This window comes from Oncorhynchus tshawytscha, linkage group LG20, assembly GCF_018296145.1.
Source record: "Oncorhynchus tshawytscha isolate Ot180627B linkage group LG20, Otsh_v2.0, whole genome shotgun sequence".
In the NCBI taxonomy this organism is placed as follows: domain Eukaryota; kingdom Metazoa; phylum Chordata; class Actinopteri; order Salmoniformes; family Salmonidae; genus Oncorhynchus; species Oncorhynchus tshawytscha.
Genome location: NC_056448.1, coordinates 43,926,114 through 43,938,848, shown reverse-complemented (window position 1 = coordinate 43,938,848; position 12,735 = coordinate 43,926,114). Strand labels below are relative to the sequence as shown.

The following is a 12,735-nucleotide window of genomic DNA, read 5'->3' as shown; positions in this document are numbered from 1 at the left end:
ACACACACACACACACACACACACACACACACACAACATACACAATTAAAGGCTCCTCTTTCTTTCTCGGCTGTAGTTCCTAAACATTTGTTACATTTGCTGACAAAAACAATTCACATCAAATATATAATTTGAGGCTTGAAGCCGTCTGTTTCTAACGACGAGGTGCTCTGTTTCCAACTTGGCCAATGAGGATTTTAGGTTGACCCTTACTCTGCATAACAGCTAAGAATATTTTGGACTGATAGTGTCATAAACTAAATTCGGAGAATAATGTACAATTCCCTACGTAAATGAATATGCACAAAACATTAAAATGCACTCTCTGTTCATTTCCTGGGTTCAGTCCATCAGAAAATATTAGTTCACGAGAAATGTTATCCAGCTGAGTACAGAGGCACTGATTTACACGGTACATTTAATAACCATTGCTCTTCGACCATGCTATCCTTTGTAACAACACACACAGCTATAGTACAATCAAAAGATGTGTGTGTGTATATATATATATATATATATATACATACACACACACTATATATATATATGTGACACACACATATACACACACACACACACACACACAGATATATTCAGCACGGCAACCCTCTCAGAGACGTAAGCACCCAACCCCAGCACAGTCAAAATAAAGACCAATCACTGTTAACAATCCAAGCTCTTGTGAAACCCCCCTGAAAACGCACGGCTCAACACTAAAGGTGATTTACAAGGAATGTCTAAAAGGGAATATGAGGAAAAATAAAGCTGCAATGAAAGCGATATAGTGAATGATTGTTTTCCATCGAACGCAACGTGGAATTTGATTCCCAACCTTCCTTTATTTTATTTTTTTGCAGTATTTTATAAAATAACAAGAAGCTCCTATTGGGCCTTAAAGTGCAGCTTTCCCCATTTACCTCAAGTTGCCAAAACAGCACTTGGAAAACCCATTGCTAATGCTCTTACCTTTGTAAAAAAACAAAAACATAATGTGGCATAATGCCAATAACAATAGCCCTTTGCAAGTCATAGCTAAGCTTTGTGAAACATAATTAATTAGCCATGGAGATTATTATTTATTTTTTTTATAACAAAAATGTAATTCCTAAACCAGTATCTGCAAACTAAATACGGTGACTGGTTCAGTCCAAAATCATTTATAGTGTATGAGATTTTATAAATCATCAATACAGTGCCATACGGTATAATCCAACCAGTATAACAGTTTTACAATTATAACAGAAATAATAGACCTTTAAATCACAACTCTGAAAAAATTACTACTGAAAAAAATGACACTGAACATTTATTAAAAACTGCAATCACTTGCTGAGACTTTGTGGCCTAACGTGAGATTGTTGTGAAAATGACCTATGAATATTCCAGTAATAACCCATAACCATCTATTGTGTCTAATGAAGCCAAACTGCACATCCACATTTCTATCTGGAGCTATGCTCACTTTCAGCCCTTACACTACCTATGTATTTGTTATAGCTTGAAGTCATTTCTAGAGGCTGTCATCCCTTGTGCGCGTGCGCTCTCTCTCTCTCTCTCTCTCTCTTTCTTTCTCTCTCTCTCTCTCTCTCTTTCTTTCTCTCTCTCTCTCTCTCTCTCTCTCTCTCTCTCTCTCTCTCTTCTCTCTCTCTCTCTCTCTCTCTCTCTCTCTCTCTCTCTCTCTCTCTCTCTCTCTCTCTCTCTCTCTCTCTCTCTTTCTCTCCTCTCCCTCTCCCTCTCTCTCTCTCTCTCCCTCTTTCTCTTTCTCTCTCTTTCTCTCTCTCTCTCCCACTCCTGAGAAGTTCATTAAATGTTATGTTTCCTCAAGTCACTCTGAACTGCATGTCTCACAATGGCTACACAGCTGGCCAAGCACAGGTGTTATTTGGTGATGATGGCACTTCATCATTGATGCTTTAGGGTTGTGATCTCTGAATCTGAACCCTGATCATCTAGTTTTAATATTACCTCAGTGGTTGAAGGTTACTCATTTTCAAATGTTTTTTATGTTTGTGTCAATATGTCTTTTACCATCTCCCCTCTCAAATCACAGAAAAATGTCAATTGCACACCTTTCCACACTCTGTGTTAAAATGATGTCACCAACCTTGTTTTGACATCTATAGTCCTCTCACCCATTCATAAATATATATTACAATAGGCTACACTTGTGCTTTTGTAGCTTGAAGTATCCATGTAAAATCTATTGAATTATACTTGTTTTTAACTACACTACTATCATCACCAAGGAAGATGGAAAATACTTGTCACAATTCTCTGAGCAACTTCACATACAGTGTGATCCAGATCACATTGTGATCCATCCTTCACAGTGTGATCCAGATTGTGATCCATCCTTCACAGTGTGATCCACATTGTGATCCATCCTTCACAGTGTGATCCACATTGTGATCCATCCTTCACAGTGTGATCCAGATTTGACATAATCAGACATGCATTCCAATCTAATGAACCTTAGTGGAGTGTTTACTCACACGGTTCAATTATAATTACAAGAAATGTGCCAGTTTTTTCATAAAGTGTGACATATTCTCTTTAACTGCCATGGCAATATTTTGTGATGTTTTCTTCCGGGTGGAAAAATGCTGGCAACCAACGTCATATAAACTAATCTTATTCAACTTCAATTTCCCCCTTAGTAGTATAGTAGGCCTACATCCAATATAATGTTAGCGTCAGTGAATTATACAGTACTGTTTAGCCGTCACCTTATGCAGACACATTCATTACCAACCAACGCACACAGGTCATCCGCGTGCTCTAGCTGAAACACGGTCAAACTGGTGCAAACGGTGTTCAATCTCATCTGCTAAATGACAAACAGATTATCTTGTGAAATGTAGCTGTATATATTATATGATAAAAAAAATATATGTTTTCGAGCGCAAAGAACAGAGTGGACTGCAAATGGAAACCTATTACTAGTAGGCAAGGTTCCCTAAATAGTGTAGTTACAGCTTTTCGCCTCACCTGTTTTCTCTTTGATTTCGCAGAGAACGCTGAAGAGCGCGGGTTTCATTCTGTGACAGTTCAATCCATGTTTCCTTTGTCAGTAAAGAAAAGAAAATGCTTGTCAGTAACAACATTAGCTACAATATCAGTTTTGTGCCTTTAAAATTGGGGAAATAACTCAAATTGATAGGCCTCAAGGGCACATGTAGAGTTTATGGTATATATAGTTCCACTATTGTATCCAACTTCACATTAATTAAATTGTATAGTTATCACTGTACGTTTTGTCGTTATCATGTTAATATTTTAATTGGTCAAAGACACAATTTGCCAGATAGGGCACATGAGACATCATGCCTATGCAACCTTATTGAACATTAGGCTACCAATGAACAATCTGTCACAATTTAAAAAGTTGCCATAGGCCTATAGCCTATGACTGTAGCCTCTGTCTACAGAATAACACACAATTAAATTATTCGCCAACTGTGTGTAGAATTATTAATTCGCGAAATTAAAATAATTCAAAGGGACCAACTTTGCTTGCGCCTCATCCAGACTTTGGTCGGTAATTGTCATTATTTGATGAAGAATGTCCCCAATATCTTGTTTTCTTCCGTCCCCATCGGTCCCCTCGTGTCCGTGGGGCGGCGGTAGTCCCATGCCTCCTTGTACCGAATGGCCAGCCAGAGTCACGCCGCTGAGCGCCTGCATTATCCGGGCTTGTTCCTCCATCATGATGCCGCAACACAATCAATATGCGCTTTTCAGCGAGGCAAAAAGAGAAGATTGTATATGTTTCAATCACATACAGGAGCAATATTGTCCGGCTGATGGCACATTGAAAATTGAACGCGATCTGTTACAGAAAATTGTAAATTATAGGTTACCGGGAACGGTACTCGACTATATAAAAAATATTCTCTGATAGTTTTCTTCAATTCACAGCATGTAATGAAAATGATCTTTCAGTCTAAAATCAATATGATATTCATTATCTAACACTAATTAATCTGAGTAGCCTAGGCAATAGAGGTGTGTCTTGCAGGTAGCCTATTCATGCAAAAGGTCCGTGCTGTTTTCAGTCTGAATGTTGTCTTCAACCGATTCTCCCTGCGTATCCTCTTGGCATCCTCGTTGTTCTGGTCTTGATACGAACTTCCAAGATTCCATAGAACCAGCAATCCAAGCGCAACTTGCAACCCAACACAATGTGCTACAGCGAAAATAACAATGTCAAAAGGCACCACTTGCTTTTCTCAAAAGTTGCAGTGGATTCCCCGATGCTAAAATAAGGGTAATAACGTGCTAGAAAAATAGCGAACGAGTAGGCCACTTTTAAAAGTTAAAAATTTGACAAAGAAATGGTATGATTGCGCAACAAATAGCAATGCGTAAATTCCTGTTGGTCTACTCCTGTCAAAATCACGTCAGTCTTAGGTTAGTTGACGGTTTTTGGTGGTGTGCTGAGCGATTGGGAGGACGTGATAGACTGAACGCTATAGCATCAAAAAAAATAGAAGAACCGTATGAAGCTCCACCCCTTTCTGAGATGTAAAACCCTTGTCCCTCCTGTAGCCTCCCCCTCGGCTCTTACTACAGCACATAGCACTGAGATATGATGATGCTAATCTGAAGAGGACACCTATTCAGACAACGCAAAGTATCACTCTTCATTTGATCGTGCATAAAAAGACGCGTCGTCACTTAAACCCATTCAAGGTTACGGCGCACAGACATTATCGAGTTGAGTGCTATAAAAAAGCTAGAATGAAACTATATGTGGAGAATGACCCCCTTCTGTAGCTCACGTGATCCAACTACGACCTGACCTATTCTAGGGCAGCAAGGTTCTAAACCTGAAAGAGAGGGCTTTTTTTTTCTCCAATCGTCTCTCTGCGGAAGTAGACTGAAGGTCAAATCCACCAATGATGGAATAGCAGAGTCAATGGCCCACCCTTAAGATAATTGTATGGGCAGTCAGTAACTTTCCATTGGTCGTTGCCACGAGTGATATTTGCATGGTGGTCCTCCCTTTTGGTTGCTATGACAGCAACTGTGAGAATTGGATGCACAACTTGAGAGACAAAGACAGTGTTCAGGCAGTTCAGCAATACTAAAATACTGTAGATAGTTATGGGAGAAGGATATACTTAACATCAAGAAAGGTATACCATTGAAGGCCTATGTGGATTAAAGAATGGTTTTCTTTTCAGCTTTATTTTCAACAACTTTCAGGGAGTGGCCTTTAGAATAGCCATATGATGGCACATAGGCCCAGCCAAAATCTGTGGTGGAAAAATAATAACAGAATGCACTCATCACGTCGATTAACAATGGCTTTCAACAAGAAGCTTGGAATGGTGCATTCCGATCAGGAAGTGGAGATTCATAATGTAACCATGCTTGAAATGCCAAAGTTGTGGCATCAATGCATGTTCAGTGCCTAAGCGCTAAATGGAGGAATGTGGTCTTCTGGAGACGAGTCGGACCAAAGTGGGCCCCTTGGCCTTCCAATGATCCCCTCCTTAACCTACTGTAGGCAACATGAGAGTAAGGGCATTTGAATAAATGGATATTCAAATTAGGTACAAACTTATCTCCAATGGAAGAGTCCGCTTCCACGTGCAACAATGCATACATTAAACAAATCAAAACACATACAGAAATATGGATTTATACAATGCGAGTTTAGACTGAATTGGGTGTTAAAGCCTACATACGCAGCTTAATTGAAACACTGAACCGGCCTGTTATTTGCTTATTGCCTTCGCCATGACTGGAAATACCGGAATCCGCTTACCCACACAGCCAACGCAGCCGCCTCCATTGTCTTCTGTGTAAAGCTAGCAGCAGATTTGCCTTCAACCCTGGCGGCAGCGGCACGGGGAGGGATGTCAGCTGCCGCCCGTTGCGTGCACAGGGAATTTTTCTCTGCCTCTCAAGTTAAACATAATTGTAACTTTTGCAAGAACAAGGGGGCTGGCTGGATCCTGTTTTCTTGGGTGGATAGACCTAACCCAGAGGTGTCTTGTTAGCCACTTTCTGTTCTGCCTGCATTTTCAAGATTTTTTAATCCACTGTAGACAGCTTTACCTGTGTTTTCCCTTTGAGTGTGTAAGGTCCTTTTGTTTTGAGTAATTTTGACAAGAAAATAAGTAAGCCCAAACTGTTTCTTTTAGGCCTCAACCTCACTTCCATAAAGCTAGTTCGGTCTTATGAACAGCAGATTAGTGACGATGTGTTGATTGAAATATGTCGCGTATCAGCACGTGTTAAGGGTATATAGAGAAAATGTTAGATTGTGTCAATCATTTATATCTTAACGTTCACCTGTGTCTGCCACATTCAAACAAATGTTGGGAAATCAAATCTAACTTTCTTTGTCACATGCGCCGAAAACACCTGTTGTAATTTGGCGCACGTGACCAATAAAGTTAGATTTGATTTGATTTAAATGGAACAGTCCCAACGTTTGCTTGAATGTGGCAGATAAACTAACAATCTCTCTACATAACTACCACAAGCTTAGTGATGATCATTGAGGGAACTATGGTGTTGAATGCTGAGCTGTATTCAATGAATAGCATTCTCACATAGGTGTTCCTTTTTGTCCAGGTGGGAAAGGGCAGTGTGGAGTGCAATAGAGATTGCATCATCTGTGGATCTGTATGAGTGGTATGCAAATTGGAGTGGGTCTAGGGTTTCAGGGATAATGATGTTGATGTGAGCTATGACCCGCCTTTCCAAGCACTTCATGGCTACGGACGTGAGTGCTACGGGTCTGTAGTCATTTAGGCAGCTTGCTTTGTGTTCTTGGGCACACGGACTATGGTGGTCTGCTTGAAACATGTACGTATTACTGACTCAGACAGGGAGAGGTTCAGTGAAGACACTTGCCAGTTGGTCTGCGCTCTGAGTACACGTCCTGGTAATTTGTCGGCCTTGTGAATGTTGACGTCAGCTGGTCGTCAACAGTCAGTTGACGACCTTGTGAAGGTCTTGCTCACATCGGCTACAGAGAGCGTCATCACGCAGTTGTCTCAGTTGTCTCAGTTGTCAGTGTTGCTTGCCTCAAAGCGAGCATAAAAGGCATTTAGCATGTCTGGTAGGCTTGTGTCACTGGGCAGCTCGCAGTAGGGTTTCCCTTTGTAGTCCGTAATAGTTTACAAGCCCTGCCACATTTGATGGACGCCAGAGCCTGTGTAATAGGATTCAATCTTAGTCCTGTATTGATGCTTTGCCTGTTTGATGGTTTGTCTGAGGGCATAGCGGGATTTCTTATAAGTGTCCGAAAGTGGCAGCTCTAGCCTTTAGCTCGGTGCAGATGTTGCCTGTAATCCATGGCTTCTGGTTGGGATATGTACGTACGGTCACTGTGGGGACGAAGTCGTCGATGCGCTTATTAATGAAGACGGTGACTGAGGTGGTATACTCCTCAATGTCATTGGATGAATCCCGGGAACATATTCCAGTCTGTGTTAGCGAAACAGTCCTGTAGCGTAGCATCCGCGTCATCTGACCACTTCCGTGTTGTGTGAGTCACTGGTACTTCCTGCTTTAGTTTTTGCTTTTAAGCAGGAATCTGGAGGATAGAATTATGGTCAGATTTCCCAAATGGAGGGCGAGGGAGAGCTTTATACACTTTGTTCGGAAAGTATTCAGAACCCTTGACTTTTTACACATTTTGTTATGTGACAGCCTTAGTCAGATGGGGCCACAGTGTCTCCTGACCCCTCCTGTCTCAGCCTCCAGTATATATATATATATACATTTGATTTGATTTAGTCTACACACAATACCCCATAATGCCGTGTTCCATATACTCAGTCAATTAAGAAATGGTCCGAGGAGGTATGATATACACTGAGTATTCCAAACATTGGGAACACCTTCCTAATATTGAGTTGCACTCCACCTTTCACCCTCAGAACAGCATTAATTTGTCGCAGCATGGACTCTACAAGGTGTCGAAAGCGTTCCACAGGGACGCTGGCCCATGTTGACTCCAGTGCTTCCCACAGGTTAGCTGAATGACCTTCGGGTGGTGGACCATTCTTGATAAACACGGGAAACTGTTGAGCGTGGAAAAACCCAGCAGCGTTGCAGTTCTTGACTAATTATGTTGCTAACCAGTTTATAACCAACCCACCTCAGAGGTTTTTGGTACAGGTAACTGACAGAATAAAGGACACACCAACTTAATGTCTTAATAGGGTGTTGGGCCATCATGAGCCACCAGAACAGCTTCAATGCGCCTTGGCATAGATTCTACAAGTGTCTGGAACTCTATTGGAGGGATTTTTAAAATACATTTTTACATTGAACTCGGCAAGTCAGTTAAGAACAATTTCTTATTTATAACAACAGGAACAGTACCTTGTTCAGGAGCAGAACAGCAAATTTTTACCTTGTCAGCTTTGGGATTCGAACTAGCAAACTTTCGGTTACTGGGCCAACACTCTAACCACTAAGCTACCTTCCACCCCATGGATTAGTCCACGAGAAATGTTCTTCTAGCCATGGAAGCCAAAATAATGGGCAACTGGGCATTTTTATGCGTGACCCTGAGCATGATAGGATGTTAATTGTTTAATTAACTCACGAACCACACCTGTGTTGAACCATCTGCTTTCCATATACTGTATATCCCTCATTAACTCAAGTGTTTCCTTTATTTTGGCAGTTATCTGTATATGGCCAATATACCATGGCTAAGGGTTGTATCTAGGCACTCCGCGTGGTATATTGGCCATATACCACACATCCTCGGGCCTTTTTGCTTAAACCTAACACGGTTAAGGGCTGTTCTTATGCGCAACACAAAGTGGAGTGCTTGAATACAACCCTTAGCCATGGTATATTAGTCATGTTGGTCATATTGGTACCGCAAAACCGAGGTGCCTAATTGGTATTATAAACTGGTTAGCAACATAGATAGAACAGTAAACAACTATTTTTTGGGGGACATATCCATGGTGGTAGTAAAGCAATTTGACAAGAGAGGGAGAGCTAAACAAACTTTTTTTTAGCACGGCTGTGCTGCGGTCATAACAGTGCCTTCGGAAGTATTCAGACCTTTTTACTTTTTTTCATATTTTATTACGTTACAGCCTTATTCTAAAATTTATTAAATCACTTCCCTCCACCTCATCAGTCTACACACAATACCCCATAACAACAAAGCAAAATCAAGTTTTTTGGAATACTTTACAAATTTATTTTAAAAAAAAAAGTAAAACTGAAACATCACATTTACATAAGTATTCAGACTCTTTACTCAGTACTTTGTTGAAGGACCTTTTGGCAGCGATTACAGCCTAGAGTCATCTTGGGTATGATGCTACAAGCTTGGCACACCTGTATTTGGGGAGTTTGTCCAATTCTTCTCTGCAGATCCTCTCAAGCTCTGTCAGGTTGGACAGGGAACGTCCCTGCACAGCTATTTTCAGGTCTCTCCAGAGATGTTCGATCAGGTTCAAGTCTGGACTAGCTGGGCCACTCGAGGTCATTCAGAGACTTGTCCCGAAGCCAATCCTGTGTTGTCTTCGCTGTGTGCTTTGGGTCATTGTCCTGTTGGAAGCTCATCCATATATTTATATGCATATATTATTCCATCCCTTTAGATTTGTGTGCATTATTAGGTAGTTGTTGTGGAATTGTTAGATTACTTATTAGATATTGCTGCACTTTCGGAACTAGAAGTACAAGCATTTCACTACACTCGCAATAACATCTGCTAACCATGTGCATGTGATCTATACAATTTGATTTGATTTGAAACTTCACTTTGCACAAGCTTGATTGTACAATTGCTGTTCTACAACGGGTTACCAACTAAATAAAATTCTGTATTTTAATAAATGTATTCATAGGCTATTATTTCATTCCTTGATGAAAATACAGGCCTAATCAGACACATCTATGGTTGCTAGCCAAGCTTGCTGGCCATTCATTCCATCGGTTAGGTTGCCAGAGACGCAATGTAGTTGTTATGTCTTTTCGTTATTTGTATATGAAGGTAATCCAGTTGCCGTGGTAATATCAGACCGTATGTGTCGCGTCGTGCCTAAGAACAGCCTGTCACGGTCGTCCTCATCTGAAGAGGAGAGGCGAGAAGGATCGGGGGACCAAAATGCGGCGTGATACGTGTTCATCATGAATTTTAATAAACCACTGAACAATATACAAAAACAGTAAACAAAATAACAACCGTGACGCTAATGCGAGCTGCGCTGAAACAAGCCATCAACATAGACAATCACCCACAAACAAACAGTGCAACCCAGGCTACCTAAGTATGATTCTCAATCAGAGACAACTAATGACACCTGCCTCTGATTGAGAACCATACTAGGCCGAAACATAGAAATACCCAAATCATAGAAAAACAAACATAGACTGCCCACCCAACTCACGCCCTGACCATAATAAATAAATACAAAACAAAGGAAATAAAGGTCAGAAAGTGACACAGCCCTTAGCTGTGGTACAGTATATTGGACACATACCAAACATCCTCAGGCCTAATTGCTTAACATATATAATAGCATGTGAATCAACATGGTTGTTTATGGGCAGGTTGACTGTAAAGAGATACCATAAAGCACACATGCAGAGAGAATCATACATCATACAGCTATATGGGATTCATTGTAGTCAGTGTGCTTGGGAAATATTACTGATATTTATTGGTATAACACTTGAAGTCATTGATTAAATGCTTTTGTACGATGTGTGAACCATATATCAGTCATGGTACGTAACTTTCTTCTGTTTCTATAGCCTGAAATAATAATGCATATCACCTTCACCTGTTGTTTGTCAATCTCAAATATAGAATGAGTTATTTCCTAATGAGATTTACAATCTGCATGTAATTTCTTTTCCCACTGCAGAGGAGAATAGCATGATGTTATAGCACATTATCACTTGAGTTTGATTATACAATGACACATATGTATTGTGTCTGTCCCATTCGGGTTTCAAATTACAGTACAAATATTGGTTTTGAATTCTACAGTCAAATGAATAATCTCCTTTTAATATGTATTCAATGGTTATGCAAAATCCCAACCACTGAAACATAATGAATAATATATTGTTATGCCATATCCCAGCCACTGAAACATAATGAATAATATGTTGTTATGCCATATCCCAGCCACTGAAACATAATGAATAATATGTTGTTATGCCATATCCCAGCCACTGAAACATAATGAATAATATGTTGTTATGCCATATCCCAACCACTGAAACATAATGAATAATATTTTGTTATGCCATATCCCAACGACTGAAATATAATTAATTCTATTTGGTTTTGCCATATCCCAACCACTATTATAAACTGGAGGGTTCGAGCCCTGAATGTTGATTGGCTGACAGGCGTGGTATATCAGAACGTATACCACAGGTATGACAAAACACTTATTTTTTTACTGCTCTAATTATGTTGGTAAACTGTTTATAACAGCAATAAGGCACCTCTGGGGTTTGTGATATATGGCCAATATACCACAGTTAAGGTCTGTGTCCAGGCACTCCGTGTTGCGTCGTGCTTATGAACAGCTATTTGTTGTGGTATATTGTGCCTTATTGCTTAATTATATTTTGCTCCCATACAATTTGGTTGTAAATCCAGATTTCAGGACCATGTTCATTATGACCACATCCTTTACAATGGGATAGGTACTGTAATTATCCAGTCCGTTTGACTAAGTCTGGCTAATACAGTATTAAAATCATATTTTCTTTCTATACAGTATGTCTATCGTGTCATAACACAGCAGGGAAAAAAATACAACTGAGAGCTTTTAGCCCTGTGCCTGATTCAACATTCCAACATTAAATCATTTTAACATTTTGTAAATATTTCCACTTTAATGTTGCCACGGTTTCAAGCGAGAGGCCTATTCCCAAGTAAGGACAGACACTCTTTGTTGATACTCTCGCAATCCCTCTGAAACTGTTGCAGAGGTGCAGAGGTGGAATGTTTTTCTGACTTTTCCTCCCTTGAGCTATACGATGACACTGTCTTTTCACTTGACCTTGAAGTAGCAGCGTACCACTCCCAGGAGTTGAGGGAGAGAGGAGCTCCTGTTATGGATGCAGCATTCATCACTGAAATATGCTCCTGTCAAACCCCACTCTATATCCACAGAGCCTGTACGAGTTCCCAGGTAGCCTACAGAGTTAACGGAGCCCCAGTCAGAGGGCTGTGAGTGGATGGTTAGTTACCACATTACATTTTTTTGTGTCATATGCAATATATAAGTTATTCCTTGTTGTTATGGATTCAACACCCTATGCAAATGATGTATTGTATGCATGCAGGCACAAACACAGACACCATTGCACACATGCATAAACATAAACACAAATGCATGAACACTCACACCAAAGATGGTTAGCCTATCTACACACATATGCAAAACACTCTCACAAGCACGTAATGTATAATGCTATGGACAGACAAGCTTGCATTCACACATATGCCTATTTCTCTCATCATGCATACGGTCTCTTAACAAATGAGTGTGGTGATACGTTTGCACACTAGTATATCACACACACTATATAAATATTAAAGGCAATTTTCTGCAATCTACACTATGAATTTCAAACCTAATTGTAAAGAAAATACAAAGTTGTTCAATTCTCTGTGACTGTTCATTGCAATTTATTAATTGGCTATAGGTGAGCGCTTTAATTATTTCCTTAAATATTATTGGTTTAGCCAAACGTCAGTCAAGTTTTGTC

The 12,735-nt window shown here is 40.2% G+C and overlaps 1 protein-coding gene across 3 annotated transcripts in view; it reads right to left on the bottom strand.

Moving 5' to 3' along the window:
- Positions 1-4,773, bottom strand: part of LOC121840214 (pre-B-cell leukemia transcription factor 3-like) — a 131,483-nt gene extending 126,710 nt beyond the window's left edge. For 2 of the 3 annotated variants that reach the window (XM_042302712.1, XM_042302714.1), the window contains exons 1-2: positions 3,509-4,773; positions 2,989-3,062 (exon numbers count right to left, since the gene is read on the bottom strand). In XM_042302712.1, coding sequence (XP_042158646.1) covers positions 2,989-3,062; positions 3,509-3,708 — 274 coding nt within the window. In that variant the 5' untranslated portion in view covers positions 3,709-4,773. The remainder of the gene's footprint in view (positions 1-2,988; positions 3,063-3,508) is intronic. The other variant, XM_042302713.1, reaches the window with a different exon arrangement.
- Between the last annotated feature and the right edge of the window lie 7,962 nt (positions 4,774-12,735).